Below are 20,557 nucleotides of genomic sequence, written 5' to 3' on the forward strand. Positions count from 1 at the left end.
AACCGTCACCGAGCCCTTTCCTTCATTCAACACCGGTTTCTCGAGATGATAACCGTTATCGACCCTTTTCTCCATTTGACACCTGTTTCTCAAGATGATAACCGTCATCGAATCTTTTCTCCATTTGACACTTGTCTCTCAAAATGATAACCATCATCGAGCCTTTCCTCTGTTTGACACCTGTCGCTGGGGATGATAACCGTCATCGATCTTTTCCTCCGTTTGACACCTATCGCTTGGGATGTAACCGTCATCAATATTTTCCTTTGTTTGACACCTGTCTCTTGGGATGATAACCATCATCGAACTTTTCCTCCGTTTGACACCTGTCTCTTGGGATAGTAACCGTCATCGAACTTTTCCTCCGTTTGACACCTGTCTCCTGGAATGATAACTGTCATCGAACCTTTTCCTCCGTTTGACACCTGTCTCCTGGGATGATATCCTTCATCGAACTTTTCCTCCGTCTGACACCTATCTCCTGGGATGATATCCTTCATCGAACTTTTCCTCCGTCTGACATCCATCACCCTTTTCATCGATGAGAAGCATTTTTAGCATTTCTGGAACGAAGGCTTTCATCGAATTTTTTATAGCTTCTCCCCATCTTCTCCTTGTTGATATCTTCGACGACAATACCTTCAGCATTTTTTATCCCCCTCTATCTGAATTTCAAATTTCCCGCTTATGACTGCCCGTACTTACCAGCTGTCATTTTAGTACAAGTGATGTCATCTCTTGTCCTTTTATTCATATATTCTCACGACGAAATCTCTAATTAATTTCGGGTGTCAACAGAAGCACACATACGAAAGCTTATATTTCAACTAGGACTCAACGTAGATACGAAGGTCTCACAGTTTTCTGCTATGCGGTTGGACAGAATATGCTACAGAAGTCACTCTTGAAGCGTACCGGATTTTAATTTTTCTCAAACCAGAAAAGCCAAAACTTTCGGCAGCTGTCACGGACAACGAGCATTGGGTGAGCTTAGAGTGTGAACCAATATTTGACTTGGTCTTAGATGGTATGAAGATACCACTTCATTCTACTACAAAGACCGTCGTCCGCTGGCATTGCCATTGCAACAAGAAAAGCCCCCTCCTCATAGCTTTAAAACATCCTGTCAAATGGCGGCATCGTCTCAAAAACAACTCTCAATGCTCTTCCTAGGATATGTCCTTCTCGTGCTTATTATGCAAGAAGTGTCTCGTCCTGCTTCATCCAAAAGCTCTCCTCTAGTGGCCTTCGCTCTTTCAGGTAGCCAAACAAGAGATGAGGAAGTGGCGGTACTCCTAAAATGGAACTCTAAGCTCAACAGCGAGAGTCGCTCTATCTTGTCTTCCTGGAATGGAAGCGACCCTTGCTCTTGGCGCGGACTCAGTTGCAATCCTCTTGGGAGCATCATCAGTTTGAACCTCTCGAGCTCCGCCATCCGTGGTACGCTTCACGATCTTGATTTCTCCTCATTGCCCAACTTGGTCACCCTTAAACTTGCCAACAACTCACTCTTTGGGAACATCCCCTCGAGCCTCGGCAATCTTTCCAAGCTTGCTTACCTAGACTTGTCTCAAAACCACCTCTCTGGACACGTTCCGACCCAACTCGGATCGATGTGGTCTCTAGAAGTTCTGGAATTTTCGTCGAACAACATCACTAGTCCAGTCCTCGGCTCTATAGGAAGTTTGAGTAACTTTACTGGCTTATACCCTCAGAACAATAAGATCTCCGGGTTCATCCCTCCAGAAGTAGGTATGCTCAAATCTCTCAATTATCTGTTTCTACATAAGAACCGCATCACCGGTCGAATTCTTTCTTCCATTGGAAATATGAGCAGCTTGATGAAGTTATGGCTTTTCGATAATGATCTGGTCGGGTCCATTCCAATGGAAATAGGGATGTTGGAGTCTCTTAGTGAGCTTGATTTATCAGAAAATTAACTCAATGGATCTATCCCTCCAACTCTAGGAAATTTGACTAATTTAGCATTTCTTTACTCCTATGGAAACCAACTTTCTGGCCACATACCTGAAGAAGTTGGAGGAATGAGATCCCTCATACATTTTCAGCTGTTAAACAATAACCTCTCAGGATCTATCCCGGAAACGATAGGGAAGTTGGGCAACTTGACCATCCTGTTCCTCTCTGGAAACAATATCACCGGCCCTGTACCTTCTAGTATCGGAAACTTAAGCAAGATCAATGAATTGTACTTGCACCAAAATAAGTTGACTGGCTCGATTCCGAAAGAGATGGGGAGACTGGGGCTCCTTGCTTATCTGTCTCTAATTGAGAATAGCCTTGAAGGCTCTCTCCCCATTGAGATGAAAAATCTCACATCCCTTACAAGCCTACAACTCAACGATAACCAGTTTGTCGGCCAATTGCCACCGGATATATGCAACGGTCGAGTTCTTAAATATTTCGGTGCTGCAAACAATCACTTCACGGGACCGATACCGCAAAGCCTAAAAAATTGTACAAGTTTGTATAGAGTTAGGCTCCAAAATAACCTGTTAAAGGACAACATTACTGATGTTCTCGGCACATACCCCTACTTGGATTACCTTGAGTTGAGCAATAATGAACTTTATGTAGAGCTTCCACCGAGATTGGGCGATTGGAGCAATTTGACAAGCCTGAAAATCTCCGACAATAAATTATCGGGCAAGATACCACCTGATCTGGGAAAGATGACTCAATTGCATGTACTGCACGTATCTTCAAATAATCTTGTCGGGGAAATTCCAAAAGAACTTGGAAAATTACAGCCTCTGCTGGAGCTTTGGCTGGATGGCAACCATCTCGCCGGCTCTATTCCTCGCGAAATTGGAGCATTATCTGACCTAAATCAAATCAATGTTGCGGGAAACAAGCTAAGTGGCTCAATCCCCAGAGAACTTGGGCAGTGTTTGAACCTTCAGTATGTAAATTTAAGCAGAAATAATCTTGAGCAGAGCATTCCGATTGAGATTGGCAACCTGCATTCTCTTCAAAGTCTAAATCTAAGTCGAAATTTGCTTACTGGAGATATACCTCTACAACTTGGAACATTGCACAGTTTGGAAACACTCAATCTCTCACACAATCAACTGTCTGGTTCAATTTCACCGACTTTGGATGCTATGACAAGCCTGACATATGTTGATGTATCCTATAATGAGTTAGAGGGTCCTTTACCAAACATTCCAGCCTTTCATAATGCTACAATGGCTGCTATAAGAGAGAACAAAGGCTTGTGCGAAAATATTATGGGTCTCACGCATTGTCCAGGGACGGAGACGAAAGGGAAAGACGGAGACAAAAATTTGCTGCTCATTTTACTCCCTACATCCGGTTGCCTGCTTGCTTTGTTTCTTTTGGTGGGAGTTTCATGCATTATATACCGAAGAACAAGGCAAGGAGAGACTGACTTGATAGAAGCGAGCAGTAAAAGTATGCTCGAAATATGGAGCTATGATGGAAGAACGGTGTACAAGAACATTATTGAAGCCACCGAGGCATTCGATGCCAAATATTGCATCGGCGTGGGAGGACAAGGGAGTGTTTATAAGGTCAAGCTGCAAACGGGTGAGATTGTTGCTGTTAAAAATTTGAATGGAGCGCCAGATGTTGAAATGGCTAGTTGAAAAGCATTCGAAAGGGAGATTCATTCTTTGATGGAAACCCGACACCGAAATATCGTCAAGCTGTATGGCTTTTGTTCGACCTCTCGCCATTCTTTTTTGGTTTATGAGTTTCTTGAATCGGGCAGCTTGGAGGATATTTTGAAGAGGGAACAAAGGATAAGAATGTTCGATTGGAATAAGAGAGTGAATGTTGTTAAAGGTGTGGCTAATGCTTTGTCCTACAGGCACCATGAATGCTATCCTCCTATAATTCATCGAGACATATCGAGCAAGAACATTTTACTAGACGAAGAATATGAAGCTCACGTCTCGGACTTTGGCACTGCTAAGGTTCTAAAACATGATTCATCCAACTGGACTTCATTTGCAGGCACATTTGGATATGCAGCTCCAGGTAAATTCTTTTCATGAGATTTTACTCTTTTCATGCATGAGTATGTGATATTTCCCACATTCAACAAATCCTACTTAAAAGATAGATGGATAATTTGGCTCCATTTGTTTAACATATACCTAACATAAATCCCAACGTTCTTCAAATGTTTTCCTTTGTGCAGAGTTACTGAAATACAAGTCACGCTAAAGGATAAAACGAGATATTGTTGTTAGTGAATGGGAATTATTCTAATCACATTGAAATCTAAAGAAAGTACAACGTGATTTGCAGTAGAAAATAGTTAGCTACGATAACGAGCTGCTGAGAGTTGCTACTTTCATGAAATTATAATCCCTAAAATTGGAGATTTTCCAATTTTTCTTTTACATTATCAAATTTACCCTCAAATATTATTTTTTCAAGACAATAATATTCAAGAACAAAGAGGAGATTCAAATGGTTAAGAGTCCTAGAAAAACAAGTCCTCTTATCAGGATAAGGATACAATATGAGTACACGGATTGATTGGATAAGGCTTAGTACATCTTTTTTCTGTTTGACATTTAAGGCTCGGTCCAAATACAAGGCTTCTTTAAACTGGTTTCACTTAAATGTGCATCTAAAAGACTAAAAGATCAAAATAGACAATGTTAATAAGATTAAGTGAGAAAAAGAGCTGTTCTATTTGCAGAACTCGCCTACACAAGGGAAGTGAACGAGAAATACGATGTCTATAGTTTTGGAGTCGTAGCAATGGAAGTGATAATGGGAAGACATCCGCAAGATCTCATATCATCTCTCTTGTCCACATCTCTACCATCATCGAGTGATTCGACAATCCCACATTGCTCACTGAAAGAAGTTTTGGATAAGAGGGTTCCGTACCCTGAGGGCGATTTGCTAGGGGAAGTGGCTCTCATGACAAAGATCGCATTGTCATGCTTGAGTCCCAAATCGGAGCATCGTATGAGCATGTGACAAGTTTCTCAAGAGTTATCAGCACATCGTTCATTCATGTTATTTTCGTTAGAGAATATAATATTGGAAGACTGAGCTAATATTAGAGGCTTCACTTGTTGAGCAATTCTTGTCATGTCTATACATTTGTATTAGTTATCAATGTCAAATATCGTTCCAATAATATTTCAATGTGATTAAAAAGTACTTTTCATGGAAAATGAGTGAAAATATGTCAATTCATGTTAGTTCTAAGTTAATTCATATTGTATTGTGTCGATTTTGCCTCTCTCATTAACTTGCAATCGCGTTTGAGTCATGTTCTTGTGTCGTGATTGAATCGCCACCTCTAGTCTTGCCAATACTTGCAACTACGAGCCATTAGCTAATTTTTCTGCGAAACTTCAAGCGCATGTATCTCCTCCGTTTGACATCAGTATTTGTGCGATGATCATGGCCACGAAAAGTTCATGATTTCTAGTTTCTAGAAGTGCGTGGATGACAATCTCATAACGGGAATACAACGCACGAGCGCGACCTATTTTTTGACGACTATACCAGATGAACTTCGGTTGTTTATCAGTAAACTAAAAGCAGACTCACCCTCAGTTTGGTTTAAGTTCAACCAGACTATGGGAGTTCGCATTCAGTCCTTTGTCAGCCCTATGGCCTTACATTGTTCCTATTCTCGTTTTGTCCTTATTACCCAATTTTGACCAAACTTTGACTTGCGATATCTCGTTTTAGATCTAATGGAAACAATTCATGATAATCCGGAAAGCTCGCAAACTCAACTACTAAACGATGCCGCCAAATTGAAAGCTTACGAAATTCCAATCAAATAATAGATATTTAGCTATATGATATCTTCGATCCAATCGTCAGATTTCGCCAATTTGAGTGTGGTCGGGATGCTCTTGATTGATGCTACCCAATTGTTTCATCGAATAAAAAAATCGAACATGTAAGGCTTCAGGTCAAATTTGATCAAATTGTGAAATCTTCGGTAAGAAGTAAGTTGTCTACGTTTCTCTCGTCCTTTTTTTTTGTTGCTAAAATACGTTTCTCTCGCCCTATATATATGGTTGGAATGCTCTCTAATTGCTCTTACTGTAGAAGATGAATTCTCACAGCACATGAAGAGCACCAGGACCTCAAAGGATGCAAACAACTTAAGCTTTTAAGTGAAGGCTTTCCAACATGGTTTCGGAGTCATGTTTTGCCTTACATTATTTCATGGACATAGTTTCTCTCCACCGATCAATTTAAACTTTTTTTTTGGTAAGGTAAGATGTATATTAACTTTTTAACGCACCACTTACAAGGATGGTTTAGTCGAACACAAAAACCTCGTACCCAATGGGACACCAATGATGTTCCAACGGGTAGAAGGTGTGCGACTATTCAAAGCTATAAGCGATCGGAGTGGACCAAAAGATAGCCAAAACAGTGGCTAAGGGAAAACAAGAGCTATACACAATCTACAAAGAAGATCACTCAAAGATTGTTGTTGAGATGCCCCAGTTGTTTTGTATTCTCCGGTTACGGGGAGTGTCTTCCACAGGCTTAAAGGACAGCCCTCTATCTCTTGTGACCTTTACAAGGTGGTTACGAATGGCCAGCAAGAAAAGATTCTTGTTCCTGAAGAGGATGTGGTTCCTTTTTGACTAAATGATATGGCAAAGTGCATTGAAGGAAAACCGAGCGATGCGATGGTGGAAAGTATTACCCCCAATAAAACGGATTGCCCAATGAAGATTGTCTTGCCATGGTCTATTGCGCCAGGAGAGGCCGCATTTGGATGCCCAAAAAAGGGCAAGGGAGCCCGTGAGGTTACAGCCAAAGAATAAGTGGTCAATGGAGTCCGGTCTACAATGGCAAAAGGCACAAACCCCTTCCGCAATCCTATGATAGCTCAATAAAAGTACCTGCGTGGGGAGCCTATTGAGCGTGGTAAGCCACAATAGAAAGCCATATCTGGGTGAAATGGAAGAATCCCAGATGAAAGAGCTCCAGTTGACTTGTTGTCCCTTGTTTCTAATCAATTCCCAAGCCCTGGATGAGGAGAAAATACCTGAGGGATGTCCCGTCCAAGTTAGGTGGTCAATTCCATCCTCATTTAGGGATAAACCAAGTGGCCAGGAGTGGAGCGCATCCAAAACTGGGGATTGATGCCATACCGAGGATTAGAATTCTCTCACCGAGGACTTTCTTGGGATTCTTGATGGGTAAATGTCCCTGTCAGAGAAAAGTTTATAAAGAGGGCCCCTAGCGTGCCAATGATCAAACCAAAAGTAGGTGTTAGCTCCATTGCCAAGGCGCCAAAAGAAGTGAAGCTGGAAATCTTAGCGGAGGTCAAGAAATTTTTTCCAAGCCCAAGAGCACACAGTTGGTTTAGGTGCGACCCAGAAGTTCTTGTTTTTAAGAAAAATGGAATGAATCCATTTACACCAAAGCGATTCCTTGTCTGTGAAAAGGTTCCAAATGTGTTTGAGTAAGGCTGCACGATTGCAGTCAAGGAGCCGACGAATGCCCAATCCTCCTTCGTCTTTAGGGAGGCACATAACACTCCATGGCACTTCAGCCCTTCCAGGTCCCAAGTCCGGGCCTCTCCATAAGAATTGTCTTAAAATCATTTCAATTTTTGATAGCACTAAACGGGGAAGGGAGAAGACAGAAGCCCAATAAACTTGGATAGCATGAAGGATTGATTTAATAAGTTGTAACCTACCCGCAAAAGATAGGAAGCGTTGTGACCAAGATCGAGCTCAAGCGGTAATGGAGTTTACTAAGGCAATGCAGTATGTCTTGCTTAGTCGAGTCGCAATGATAGGTACACCAAGATATCTAAAGGAGAGGGTACCTTCATTGAAGCCGAAAATGTGCCGAATTTGGGATCGAATCTCATTGGATCCACCTGAGAAAAAGATCTCACTTTTGTTGGCATTCGGTATAAGTCCAGACCAAGCCGAAAATAATTCCAGGCCTTCCTTCATAAGAGTTGCTGACGCCCGATTGGCCTCAACAAACAGCAGCACATCATCGGCAAAGAATAGGTGTGTAAGAGAGGAAGGCTCGCATTATCACGCCCCCAATCCTACGGCACGCGGCATCCCTTCTGCGGTCGTATCGAACGCGACGTCCCATGACGCGTCACCGACCCAAAAGAAACACTCACACGAGTAAGTAAGCGGAAGCGAATTTAAAACAACCCAGACAATAAAATATGACAGAGGAGTAACAATAACACAACCCAATAATATCCTAACAATAGAAGACCGTCACTTACAACATTCGGTCGTACAATTCAGGCATTAGGCTCCTAGGGTTAGATCCACCATAATCATCAAAAAGGAACAGGTGGCAGGTAGACTAGCCTAACTATACATAAAGGTCCACTAACTCCATGGGCTTCTCTTCAAGTCTTGCTCCATCGGCCCTTCCTCGGGATCCCAAAACGCTGTGACGGACCATTCATGGTCGGGGTTGAGGGTCTGAAATGGTTATATAATAACCATGAGAACGAGTCTCAATAAGCAACACCCTAAACTCCACATAGGCCAATGCGTACCCAGACAAGTCATACATGCAATCTAGCTAACAACATAACGAGCTCACATCATTGTACTTACCTTTGCCATCAGAACGTATGCCAACTCTGCACGTTATTCAAAACGTGATAATACAATAATAATTACTCAATAACATATCACAATCACTCAAACACCAACCACACATGCACTCAATCAATCCAACTAATTCAATCACACATTCAACCAGCCAATTCAATCACACTCAATTCGCATGCATGGCCGAACATCTTTCTCACGACCCATGCCACTGCGCCTCAGGTCCATTCTCACTGCCCGCGCCACTATGCCTCAGGCCCAATCTCACTGCCCGCACCACTGCGCCTCAGGCCCAATCTCACAGCCCGCGCTATTGCGCCTCGGGCTCAGCCCTCCGATCAATCTGGGCTTCGTCCCGCATAACCACGCCTCAAGACATTTTTCCCCTTCCAATGACCCGCGTAACCACGCCTCAGGTCTGATCATGCCTTTCTCGCCACACTCGCATAACCACACCTCAGGTTGGCAGCCCTCCGATCAATCCAGGCTTTTCTCATGCACATGCACCACAACACAATTCGTCATTCTCACAAGTCGTACTATTCAAACTCAAGGCATGCTCACCACATCACAATTCGCCATTCAACACGTCGTACGAATCCAAATCACATCACAAGCTCATCACACTAACCCAACAATCCGACATTCAAGCCGGCCACATAAGAACATCAAATCCACCCACGAATGCCACAACAAGCCAATCATTGACCCACCAACATTAGCCACTAATATGCACCCAAAACCATCCTAATTCCAAACCACGAGCTCACCAATCCGACATTCAAGTCGGCCACAATCAATCATCGATTTCACCCACACACGCCACGGCAATCCGGTCCTTTAACTCACCATAATTAGCCACGTAATCACCGCAATTTAATCTACCACCTATCACAAAATTCATGTACTAATCACATTCTAACCAACTAATCAATTTCCTAACTTAGTCACTAAACCAACTCTAATTGACCCCTAAACAAGTCTAAAAATACCCATTATACTAAATAGGGATTAGGAAGTCATTTACTAGGTTTTGGCTCGGGAAAAATCCACTCGGGCTCAAAATGGCCCGGGTGAACAGTGTTGGGATCGGCACAGGCGAGGGCGCGGGGCTCGGCACACGGGCAAAATTCTCGGTGCGGCCCACGACCACGGGCAAAATGCTTGGCCGCGGCAGGGCACGGCGACGGGCATGGCGGGCGATGGGCCACGGCCGGGCGAATGGCCAGGGCTGCTCGGCCACGGCCTGGGCATGGCCTAGGCGAGCTGGTTGGCTGTCAGGCCACGGCTGGGCATGCTCGGCCGCGCGACCTGGATGGCCGAGGAGCTGGGCTAGCCGGGACGACGGTCGGACGGCGACGGCGGCGAGCTACGGCGGCGGCGAGCGACGACGAGCAGGTGCGACGGCAGCGGTGGTGAGTTCGGCGACTATCTCGGCCGGAGCAGGGGGCAGTAGCGTCGTCGTTGAGCCGCAGGGACGACGGCGGCACGGCGGCGAGCTGGTCTCGGCGACGTGGCGGCGACGGGGCCGAAGGGGAGGGGAAGGTCAGCCAGGACGGGGGTGACGAAAGGGGGAGGGCTGAGGCTGAGGGAGGGGCGAACCGGCGGTAGTTGGGGCGACACGGCGCGGCCGCTGGCGGGGCGGCGGCGCCAGGCGAGCTGCCGGACGAGCTGGCTGACGGCTCGGCGGAGCCTGGCTGTGGCGGACGTAGCGGCGAGCTGCTGCTCGCACGGAGGAGAGGGAGAGAACAGTCGGTTGGGATGGTGGCTAGACGGACAGTGCGGCGCGGCGCGGCGGTCGAGCTGGCTGGCGACGGCGGCGGCGCGTGGCGATGGGCGGCGACGAGCTCGGGCGACGGTTGGGCTGAGGAAGAAGCAGAAGCAGCGGCGTCGGGGAAGAAGGAGGGAGAGGAAGAGAAGAAGGAAGAAAGAGAAAAGGGAAGAAGAGAAAAATAAGAAAGAGGAGAGAGAGTCCGACAGAAAAAAGGGGGGAACGTGCATGAGGGGACGTGTGCATGGGGGGAGAGAGAGTCTGACAGAAAAAAGGGGGGGAACGTGCATGAGGGGACGTGTGCATGGGGGAACGTGCGCGGCAGAGCGGCAGGAGAGAGAGAGTCAAAGTAATGATCGCGATCCAACGATTACAATTCGAACCAAAAAATCAATCTAACGGTCCACGAAAATCCTAATTAATAATTAGGAAAAAGGGTCAGAAGAAACTAACTAAAACACACTACGTAGGAGGTCTACTATTCCAAATTCGCACCCAGTCAAAATTTCACTTTTCACATATCCCGGGTAATGTCGAGGCTGGCCACAATAATATCGACACCGTCCAATTAAATTCGTCACAAAACTCCGAAAAATTCGACACCAAAGTTCGGGCTCTAAATAACGGCCAAATTTGATCGAATGCGATTTTAGCAAAATCTCAATTTTAAAAATCATAACTAAGAGTGATCAGTTCCCGGGCGAGATTTTACTATAAGCACACTGACGAATTACATATTTTATAAATCCAAAAAATGGGCCGAAATTCGAAATGTCACATGCATCTCCAGAAGAATTTGAAGGTCGGGTGTCGTGCCTTGGAATTGAGTATCCCAGAGAACACTTCCATCACAAGGGTGAAGAGGTATGGGGATAAAGGGTCACCTTGACGGATACCTCTTCCTCTTGCAAAGAACCCATGGAGATCCCCATTGAAGGCCACAGAAAATTTGGGGGAGGTAACACACTCCATAATAAGCCGAATAAACTTTTGTGGAAAGGCAAAGGATTGCAAGACCTTTTCCAAAAATATCTAGTCAACCGTATAATAAGCTTTTTGGAAATCTATCTTGATGGCACACTTAGGAAGATATGGGTTATGGTGAAACCCAGCAAAGAGCTCTTGGGCAAGCAGGATATTGTCTCCTATCCTTCGACCTCTAACAAAAGCATTATGGGAAGTCCCAATGATGGAGGGCAATACAGATGCAATCCTATTAGCCAATATCTTTGTTATACATTTATAGACTTAATTACAAAAAGCAATTGGTCGGAAATCACTCATTGTCGATGCATTAGGAACCTTCGGGACAAGAGTGAGAATGGTGGTGTTGGTCGCCTTTAGTAATGAGGAAGAGCGAAAGAAGTCCTTGATAGCCAGGATGATCGAGGGACCAACCACATCCCAAGACGAGATGAAGAAATCAACATTATAACCATCAGGGCCAGGGGCCTTACCTTTTGCTAATGAGAACATAGAGTTCCTAATTTCCGTGTCCGTGACCTCTCGAGAGAGAAGGAGAACTTGCTCATCATTAAGGGCCCGCTCAATCATAGGTGTGATCTCTTCCACGGCAAGGCGAGAGGTGTCGGGTCTAGCCTTGAATAAGGTCTCAAAATATGAAATGATATGGTTGTGGACCAAGTTAGATTCAGGGAGGATTACTCCATCATCATCAGTAACCGAGAGGATACGGTTCTGTAGTTGTCGTTTTTTAACAAAATGATGGAAATATTTTGTGTTTTTATCTCTACCATTCAGCCACCTGATACGGGATTTTTGTACGAAGAAGGACTCTTCCTGAAGTCGGAGAGTTGAGAAGCATTGAAGTTGCTCTTTTTCCAGAATTGCTAACCCCAAATTAAGAGGGTCTAAGGTGAGGGCATCCTGTGTAGCTATGAGTGCTGACCTGGCCTCAGCAGTACGATTCGCTATATCCGAAAAAGAAGCCCTGTTGAGTTGCTTAAGGCGACCTTTAAGGAGCTTAAGTTTCCGGCAGAGAATATACATTGGTGTGCCAACACAGTGTGAGTCCCAAACCTGTGAGATAATGGCTGGAAAGGAGGGGTGAGACATCCAACAATTGAAAAATTTGAATGGCTTCTTGGACACAACTTCAGGAGCAATTCTGATGATCATTGGGGTATGATCAGAGACTCTAGGGGCCAGGAAGGTTGCTTCCGAGAAGGAGAAGGAGTTGATCCATTGATCATTAATTAAAACACGGTCTATCTTCCTTTGTTTGCAGGTTGCACCACAGGATGTCGACCAAGAAAACCTGTGTCCAACATAATGAAGGTCCTCAAGTCCAGCATGGTTTAAGCAAGAGTCAAGCTCATCAAAAGCAGGAATCCAAGTATTGGTGCTGCCCATTCTGTCCGAGTTATCCTGAATGGCATTAAAATCACCGGCCACCAACCAGGCTTCAGTTTCATAATGAGTACTGGAACTACTAAGATCAGCCCATAGAGATCGCCGTGCAATGAAGGTGTGCTCACCATAGACAACCGAGAAAAAATAGGTTTTATTCAGTGCCAAAATACGGGCATGACCGTGAATGACCTGCGCGGATTTGGCTAGAACTTCAAGTTCCACGTCTTGGGGATTCCACCCAATCCAAATTCTCCCAAGAGGGGAATGGATATAGTTATTCGTCCAAGCCCAACCCGGCAATCATCCAGAAGAGATTTCTCCAAAAAGTGTCGGTCTGACCTTTGTCAAGAAGCTTGAAATGATAATCATTTTATGATCAGGTAAGATTAACCCAACGGTGCCCATAACACCTCAAGCCAAAATTATTTTTCTTGTTGATGGCTTCTATATTTATGATATAGAAACAAAGATAAGATGTAGCTCGAAAAGTAAATCGAAAAAAACGACTTTGTTGTGCATTTGTTGAATTTCCCGCTTTTTTGGCAAGGAATTCATATTTAGTTAACGCAGGTTGGGATTGTACCTCAGCAATATTAAAATCCTTGCTCTGAAGAAGACTAAGAAGTCTTTGCAAGTTGTGATGGGAGACGGAGGCGTCACGAGATGATATCTTATCTCGTTGCTGATGATCGTCGGTTCATTAGTCAAAGTCATCTAATGACAGCGAAGGTAGTCTGAAATAATGAAGCTTCCTAGTCAATTGATTCAGACTGATGCAAAAACCAACAGCAAATTCTAGTAATAAAAAAGGAAAGAAAGAATTGGGAATTAAAATCAATTAGGTTATTCAACTCCAAACGACTTCTTCTTCTTTTTTTGGGAAAAAAGAAATTGGGATTGTCATTTTATCAGCATAAATTGTTGGGGGGTGGAGGTGAAAATCCACGTGAGTAAAACTTGAAATGATAATCATTTTATGATTAGGTAAGATTAACCCAATGGTGCCCATAACACCTCAAGCCAAAATTATTTTTCTTGTTGATGGCTTCTATATTTATGATATAGAAACAAAGACAAGATGTAGCTCGAAAAGTAAATAAAAAAAAACGACTTTGTTGTGCATTTGTTGAATTTCCCGCTTTTTTGGCAAGGAATTCATATTTTGTTAACGCAGGTTGGGATTGTACCTCAGCAATATTAAAATCCTTGCTCTGAAGAAGACTAAGAAGTCTTTGCAAGTTGTGATGGGAGACGGAGGCGTCACGAGATGATATCTTATCTCGTTGCTGATGATCGTCAGTTCATTAGTCAAAGTCATCTAATGACAGCGAAGGTAGTCTGAAATAATGAAGCTTCCTAGTCAATTGATTCAGACTGATGCAAAAACCAACAGCAAATTCTAGTAATAAAAAAGGAAACAAAAAATTGGGAATTAAAATCAATTAGGTTATTCAACTCCAAACGACTTCTTTCTCTTTTTTTGGGAAAAAAGAAATTGGGATTGTCATTTTATCAGCATAAATTATTGGGGGGTGGAGGTGAAAATCCACGTGAATAAAACTTGAAATGATAATCATTTTATGATCAGGTAAGATTAATCCAACGGTGCCCATAACACCTCAAGCCAAAATTATTTTTCTTGTTGATGGCTTCTATATTTATGAAATAGAAACAAAGATAAGATGTAGCTCGAAAAGTAAATCGAAAAAAACGACTTTGTTGTGCATTTGTTGAATTTCCCGCTTTTTTTGGCAAGGAATTCATATTTAGTTAACGCAGGTTGGGATTGTACTTCAGCAATATTAAAATCCTTGCTCTGAAGAAGACTAAGAAGTCTTTGCAAGTTGTGATGGGAGACGGAGGCGTCACGAGATGATATCTTATCTCGTTGCTGATGATCGTCGGTTCATTAGTCAAAGTCATCTAATGACAGCGAAGGTAATCTGAAATAATGAAGCTTCCTAGTCAATTGATTCAGACTGATGCAAAAACCAACAGCAAATTCTAGTAATAAAAAAGGAAAGAAAAAATTGGGAATTAAAATCAATTAGGTTATTCAACTCCAAACGACTTCTTCTTCTTTTTTTGGGAAAAAAGAAATTGGGATTGTCATTTTATCAGCATAAATTGTTGGGGGGTGGAGGTGAAAATCCACGCGAGTAAAACTTGAAATGATAATCATTTTATGATCAGGTAAGATTAACCCAACGGTGCCCATAACACCTCAAGCCAAAATTATTTTTCTTGTTGATGGCTTCTATATTTATGATATAGAAACAAAGATAAGATGTAGCTCGAAAAGTAAATCGAAAAAAACGACTTTGTTGTGCATTTGTTGAATTTCCCGCTTTTTTGGCAAGGAATTCATATTTAGTTAACGCAGGTTGGGATTGTACCTCAGCAATATTAAAATCCTTGCTCTGAAGAAGACTAAGAAGTCTTTGCAAGTTGTGATGGGAGACGGAGGCGTCACGAGATGATATCTTATCTCGTTGCTGATGATCGTCGGTTCATTAGTCAAAGTCATCTAATGACAACGAAGGTAGTCTGAAATAATGAAGCTTCCTAGTCAATTGATTCAGACTGATGCAAAAACCAACAGCAAATTCTAGTAATAAAAAAGGAAAGAAAAAATTGGGAATTAAAATCAATTAGGTTATTCAACTCCAAACGACTACTTCTTCTTTTTTTGGGAAAAAAGAAATTGGGATTGTCATTTTATCAGCATAAATTGTTGGGGGGTGGAGGTGAAAATCCACGCAAGTAAAACTTGAAATGATAATCATTTTATGATCAGGTAAGATTAACCCAACGATGCCCATAACACCTCAAGCCAAAATTATTTTTCTTGTTGATGGCTTCTATATTTATGATATAGAAACAAAGATAAGATGTAGCTCGAAAAGTAAATCGAAAAAAACGACTTTGTTGTGCATTTGTTGAATTTCCCGCTTTTTTGGCAAGGAATTCATATTTAGTTAATGCAGGTTGGGATTGTACCTCAGCAATATTAAAATCCTTGCTCTGAAGAAGACTAAGAAGTCTTTGCAAGTTGTGATGGGAGACGGAGGCGTCACGAGATGATGTCTTATCTCGTTGCTGATGATCGTCGGTTCATTAGTCAAAGTCATCTAATGACAGCGAAGGTAGTCTGAAATAATGAAGCTTCCTAGTCAATTGATTCAGACTGATGCAAAAACCAACAGCAAATTCTAGTAATAAAAAAGGAAAGAAAAAATTGGGAATTAAAATCAATTAGGTTATTCAACTCCAAACGACTTCTTCTTCTTTTTTTGGGAAAAAAGAAATTGGAATTGTCATTTTATCAGCATAAATTGTTGGGGGGTGGAGGTGAAAATCCACGTGAATAAAACTTGAAATGATAATCATTTTACGATCAGGTAAGATTAACCCAACGGTGCCCATAACGGTTATTGCATAACGGTTACAAGCTTAAGGGAAAACGTGTATTATTCACCAAAATTTAGGAGAGTTTTATCTAATTCGCCTGAAACAAAATTTGAAATCTTCTCTCATTCGCCGGGAAGAAATGATTATGGACTTGGTTGTTGACTTAAAGATCCCAATTCTGCTATAAATACGTTGGGTGTACTTTGGTCCATTTCAACACATATTTGCCTAGAAACAAAGAAAAGACCACCCCAAATAACCTAAACCTCTCATGGCCTTGTCACGAAAACAACTCTTATTGTTGTTCCTCGCTGATGTCCTTCTCATGCTCTTGCCAGAAATGCCTTGTCTTGCTTCATCTCGAAGCTCTTCTATAGTGGCCCTCGCTGGTGCTGGCAACAAAACGAGAAATGAAGAAGTGGAGGCACTCCTAAAATGGAAATCTGAGCTAGACACTGGGAGTCGCTATACTTTGTCTTCCTGGAATGGAAGCAACCCTTGCTCATGGCGCGGAATCCATTGTGATCCTCTTGGGAGCATCGTGAGCTTGAACCTTTCCGATTCTGCCATACATGGTAAGCTTCATCATCTCAATTTCTCCCAATTGCCTAGCTTGGTCACCCTTGAGCTTGGCAACAACTCGCTCTACGGCAACATCCCTCCAAGTATTGGCGATCTTTCCAAGCTTACTCATCTTTACTTGGATCGAAATAACCTTTTTGGAAACATTCCAACTCAACTTTGGTCGTTGCAATCTTTACAATTTCTCGATCTTTCGGCAAACAATCTCACCGGCCCAATTCCCAAAGAGATAGGTAGCTTGAGCAACTTGACCGACCTATTCCTTTCAAGTAACAAACTTTCTGGTTTCATCCCTAAAGAAATAGGAAGGCTCAAGTCTCTTAGTGTTCTCTACCTAGCTTACAACCGCATCACCGGTTCAATTCCTTCTTCCATTGGAAACATGAGCAGCTTGATGAAAATAGAGCTCTTGGGCAATGAACTTGTCGGGTCCATTCCAAAGGAAATAGGAATGTTGGAATCTCTCTATGAACTTGATTTGTCTTCCAATAATCTCAATGGATCCATCCCCGGAACTCTGGGAAATCTGAGTAATTTGATATTTCTGTACCTCTATGGCAACCAACTTTCTGGCCCCATACCTCCAGAAGTTGGAAGAATGAGATCTCTCGTATATCTTCAGCTGCTAAATAATCATCTAACAGGTTCTATCCCGGTGTCCATAGGGAACTTAAGTAACTTGCGTCAACTTGCCATTTCAAATAACGAGATATCCGGTCCTATTCCTAAAGAAATTATGCTTAGATCTCTCTATCGACTTAGTCTTGACTCCAACAATCTCACAGGCTCCATCCCTAGTTCTATAGGACAGTCCAGCAAATTGCTTGAGCTGGTACTTCGCAACAACAGTCTGGGGGGCTTTCTTCCCATTGAGATCAATAATCTCACATGGCTCACGACCCTGCAGCTGAGCAATAACAATTTTGTTGGCAAATTGCCACAAGATATTTGCAGTGGCGGAAGTCTTCGATCTTTTGCTGCAAATGACAATCACTTCACTGGTCCAATTCCACGAGGTCTCAAAAACTGCACGAGTTTGTATAGGGTCAGGCTCCAAAACAACCAGCTCAAGGGAAATATATCCGAGGATCTCGGCACACACCCTAGCTTAGATTATCTTGAGTTGAGCAACAATGAACTATATGGTGAGCTACCACCGAGACTGGGTGAATATAGCAATTTGACAAGCCTGAAAATCTCCAACACTCGAATCTCAGGCATGATACCCCTTGAGCTTGGCAAGATGAGTCAATTACATGAACTTGACCTCTCATCAAATAGTCTTGTTGGGGAAATTCCAGAAGACTTAGGGAAGCTAGAGTCTCTTCTAGAGCTCTCACTCAATGACAATCATCTCGTAGGCTACATACCTCGAGAACTCGGAACATTGTCCAGTCTGTCAACAATTAACATTGCCGGAAATAACCTAAGTGGCTCAATACCTAAAGAACTTGGGGACTGTTTGAAGCTTCAATTTTTGAATTTAAGTAGAAACAATCTTGACAGAAGTATTCCCATCGAGATTAGCAATCTTCAATCTCTTCAAATTCTCGATCTGAGTCAAAATTTTCTTACGGGAGAAATACCTAGACAACTTGGGATTATGCACCGATTGGAAATACTCAATCTCTCACACAATCAGCTCTCGGGTTCAATTGTGTCGACCTTCGATGACATGACAAGCTTGACATCGATCGACATATCGTATAACGAGTTAGAGGGTTCTTTAACAGACATTCCAGCTTTTCATAATGCTACAATTGAAGTTGTGAGAGGGAACAAAGGCTTATGTGGAGTTATTGTTGGTCTCAACCCCTGTACAACAACAATGTCAAAAGGCCAAAACAAAAACAAAAAGTTGCTGCTAATTTTGATTCCTACTTTGGGTTGCCTAGTTTGTTTGCTTCTTGTTGTGGGGGCTTCAAGTATTTTATGCAGAAGAGAAAGGAAAACAAAGGCTAGGTCGATCGATGAAAGTAATGAATACCTGTGGGCAGTATGGAGCTTTGATGGAAGAATGGTTTATGAGAGCATTATTGAAGCCACGGAGGAGTTTGATGCCAAATATTGCATCGGTGTGGGAGGACATGGGAGTGTTTACAAGGCACAGTTGAAAACAGGTGAGACTGTTGCTGTAAAGAAACTTAAGGAAGCATCGGATGTTGAAATGGCGAGTCGAAAAGCATTTGAAAGGGAGATTCATGCTTTGACTGGAACTCGGCATCGGAATATCGTCAAACTCTATGGCTTTTGCTCGAGTTCTCGATATTCATTTTTGGTGTACGAGTTCTTGGATTGTGGCAGCTTAAAAGATGTATTGAACAATGAACAAAGGGTAAAAACATTTGATTGGAATAAGAGACTGAATGTTGTTAAAGGTGTGGCTTATGCTTTGTGCTACATGCACCATGAATGCTCTCCTCCTATAATTCATCGAGACATATCGAGTAAGAACATTTTACTGGATGAAGAATATGAAGCTCACGTCTCTGATTTTGGCACGGCTAAGGTTCTACAACCTTATTCATCCAATTGGACTTCCTTTGCGGGCACCTTTGGATATGCAGCTCCAGGTAAGTTGGTTTCTTCAAAATTTCACCCACTTCATTTTATAGACATGAAATTGCTTATACAAGATCCTCATCCTTTCCTACCTTGCTTAAGCGTCTAAATACCTAACACCAAATCCAAAACTATTCACACGATTTAAAGGTTCAATAATAGATTGGTTGAGATTTAGGCCCATCAATTAATAAATTGGAACTTTTCCCTAAAGAAATGACAATTTTAAAATCCGATTGGAATCTATAGTATGTCTTGATTGATACTAATTTATTCAAAATCAGTTTAGATTAACAAAGCATGGATACTGTATAAAAGCTAGGAAATAATTGCTCTTTTCTCTATGCAGAACTCGCATACACAATGGAAGTAAACGAGAAATGCGATGTTTATAGTTTCGGAGTGATGACATTGGAAGTAATCATGGGAAGACATCCGGGTGATCTCATATCATCTCTTGCATCCTCATCTTCATTGTCCTTGCGCCATTCAACAGCTTCTTGGCCATTGAAAGAAGTTTTAGATCAAAGAATTCCATACCCGGAAGGTGATGTGCTTGGAGAAGTGGCCTTTGCGACAAAGATGGCATTTTCGTGCTTAAGTCCCAAACTGGAGCATCGTCCAAGTATGCAGCAAGTTTCTCGAGTGATATCAACACATAGCTCGATCATGTTAAGCGCATCGGAAAACATCAAATTGGAAGAACTAGTTGATCCTACATGCTTCACTTATTGAGATATTTTGGTTTTTCTGTTGCAACCTTTGTAGAAAGCTGTCTCATGTATTTTATTTATCTTAGTCAACTTCATTATCTATCTCTGCAATGTTTTATTAATTAGTCCAAAACACTTAGGAACACTCCCATTTGCAATTTCAACCCGAAAGAGATGGACTACAGATGCGATTTCCAATCCTTAAGAATGGCTTAAAAGATAACGAGCTCAAGATATTTCTTGTAGTTATTACATTTACTTGTTACAATTCTTCGTTATTGGTGGCTTGTCATGTAGAATCGCAAACACCAACGCTAGAAAAGATGATATGCTCAAAAGGTGCTAGAGCACAATTGGTATTAGGGGTAAACGGTTCTAAGTTCCTTACAGGTTCCACCTGGAACCTGGAACCCACCCTTGGGTACAAGTTCCTCATTTTTTGAAACCTAAAACCTAACCATCAAAACCCGGAACCTAGAACCTATCTTGTCACAAGTTCTAGGGTCAGTTCCAAGGTCCAACAAGTTCTTTATTTTTTTGTTTCGTCAAAACGA

The 20,557-nt window shown here is 42.4% G+C and overlaps 4 protein-coding genes and 1 long non-coding RNA gene across 5 annotated transcripts; 4 read left to right on the forward strand and 1 right to left on the reverse strand.

The window, feature by feature from the left end:
* The first annotated feature begins 1,098 nt into the window (after nucleotides 1-1,098).
* Nucleotides 1,099-5,183, forward strand: LOC115676398 (MDIS1-interacting receptor like kinase 2-like). Its single transcript, XM_056311214.1, has 2 exons — nucleotides 1,099-4,023; nucleotides 4,697-5,183. Exon 1 carries the CDS (start codon nucleotides 2,046-2,048, stop codon nucleotides 3,627-3,629), a length of 1,584 nt encoding a protein of 527 aa, XP_056167189.1. The 5' UTR covers nucleotides 1,099-2,045; the 3' UTR covers nucleotides 3,630-4,023; nucleotides 4,697-5,183.
* LOC130138206 (probable leucine-rich repeat receptor-like protein kinase At1g35710) lies at nucleotides 1,131-1,940 on the forward strand. The gene has a single exon (XM_056311617.1). The coding sequence runs from the start codon at nucleotides 1,131-1,133 to the stop codon at nucleotides 1,938-1,940; it is 810 nt and encodes a 269-aa protein (XP_056167592.1).
* LOC130138207 (MDIS1-interacting receptor like kinase 2-like) lies at nucleotides 3,792-4,983 on the forward strand. The gene is made up of 2 exons (XM_056311618.1): nucleotides 3,792-4,023; nucleotides 4,697-4,983. The coding sequence occupies exons 1-2, from the start codon at nucleotides 3,792-3,794 to the stop codon at nucleotides 4,981-4,983; spliced, it is 519 nt and encodes a 172-aa protein (XP_056167593.1).
* A 1,498-nt stretch (nucleotides 5,184-6,681) lies between the features above and the next one.
* LOC130138118 (uncharacterized) lies at nucleotides 6,682-7,158 on the reverse strand. The gene is made up of 2 exons (XR_008816530.1): nucleotides 7,037-7,158; nucleotides 6,682-6,903 (listed from the first exon to the last, which is right to left on the reverse strand). It is a non-coding gene; the product is annotated as an uncharacterized LOC130138118 (long non-coding RNA).
* A 9,225-nt stretch (nucleotides 7,159-16,383) lies between these two features.
* On the forward strand, nucleotides 16,384-20,107 carry LOC115676399 (MDIS1-interacting receptor like kinase 2-like). Its single transcript, XM_030599300.2, has 2 exons — nucleotides 16,384-19,301; nucleotides 19,640-20,107. The coding sequence occupies exons 1-2, from the start codon at nucleotides 16,418-16,420 to the stop codon at nucleotides 20,023-20,025; spliced, it is 3,270 nt and encodes a 1,089-aa protein (XP_030455160.1). The 5' UTR covers nucleotides 16,384-16,417; the 3' UTR covers nucleotides 20,026-20,107.
* Nucleotides 20,108-20,557: the final 450 nt, after the last annotated feature.

The sequence above is a fragment of the Syzygium oleosum genome, unplaced genomic scaffold (assembly GCF_021117445.2).
Source record: "Syzygium oleosum isolate NSW1041296 unplaced genomic scaffold, Sole_v2.1 Sole_v2.05, whole genome shotgun sequence".
In the NCBI taxonomy this organism is placed as follows: domain Eukaryota; kingdom Viridiplantae; phylum Streptophyta; class Magnoliopsida; order Myrtales; family Myrtaceae; genus Syzygium; species Syzygium oleosum.

Excerpts from the sequence above, each read along its gene's own strand:
- LOC130138206 (XM_056311617.1), top strand. The coding sequence starts at position 1,131 with ATGGCGGCATCGTCTCAAAAACAACTCTCAATGCTCTTCCTAGGATAT.
- LOC115676398 (XM_056311214.1), top strand. The coding sequence starts at position 2,046 with ATGAGATCCCTCATACATTTTCAGCTGTTAAACAATAACCTCTCAGGA.
- LOC115676399 (XM_030599300.2), top strand. The coding sequence starts at position 16,418 with ATGGCCTTGTCACGAAAACAACTCTTATTGTTGTTCCTCGCTGATGTC. Across the intron at positions 19,302-19,639 it reads CTTTGGATATGCAGCTCCAG|AACTCGCATACACAATGGAA; the intron begins GTAAGTTGGTTT and ends TTCTCTATGCAG.
- LOC130138207 (XM_056311618.1), top strand. The coding sequence starts at position 3,792 with ATGTTCGATTGGAATAAGAGAGTGAATGTTGTTAAAGGTGTGGCTAAT. Across the intron at positions 4,024-4,696 it reads ATTTGGATATGCAGCTCCAG|AACTCGCCTACACAAGGGAA; the intron begins GTAAATTCTTTT and ends TTCTATTTGCAG.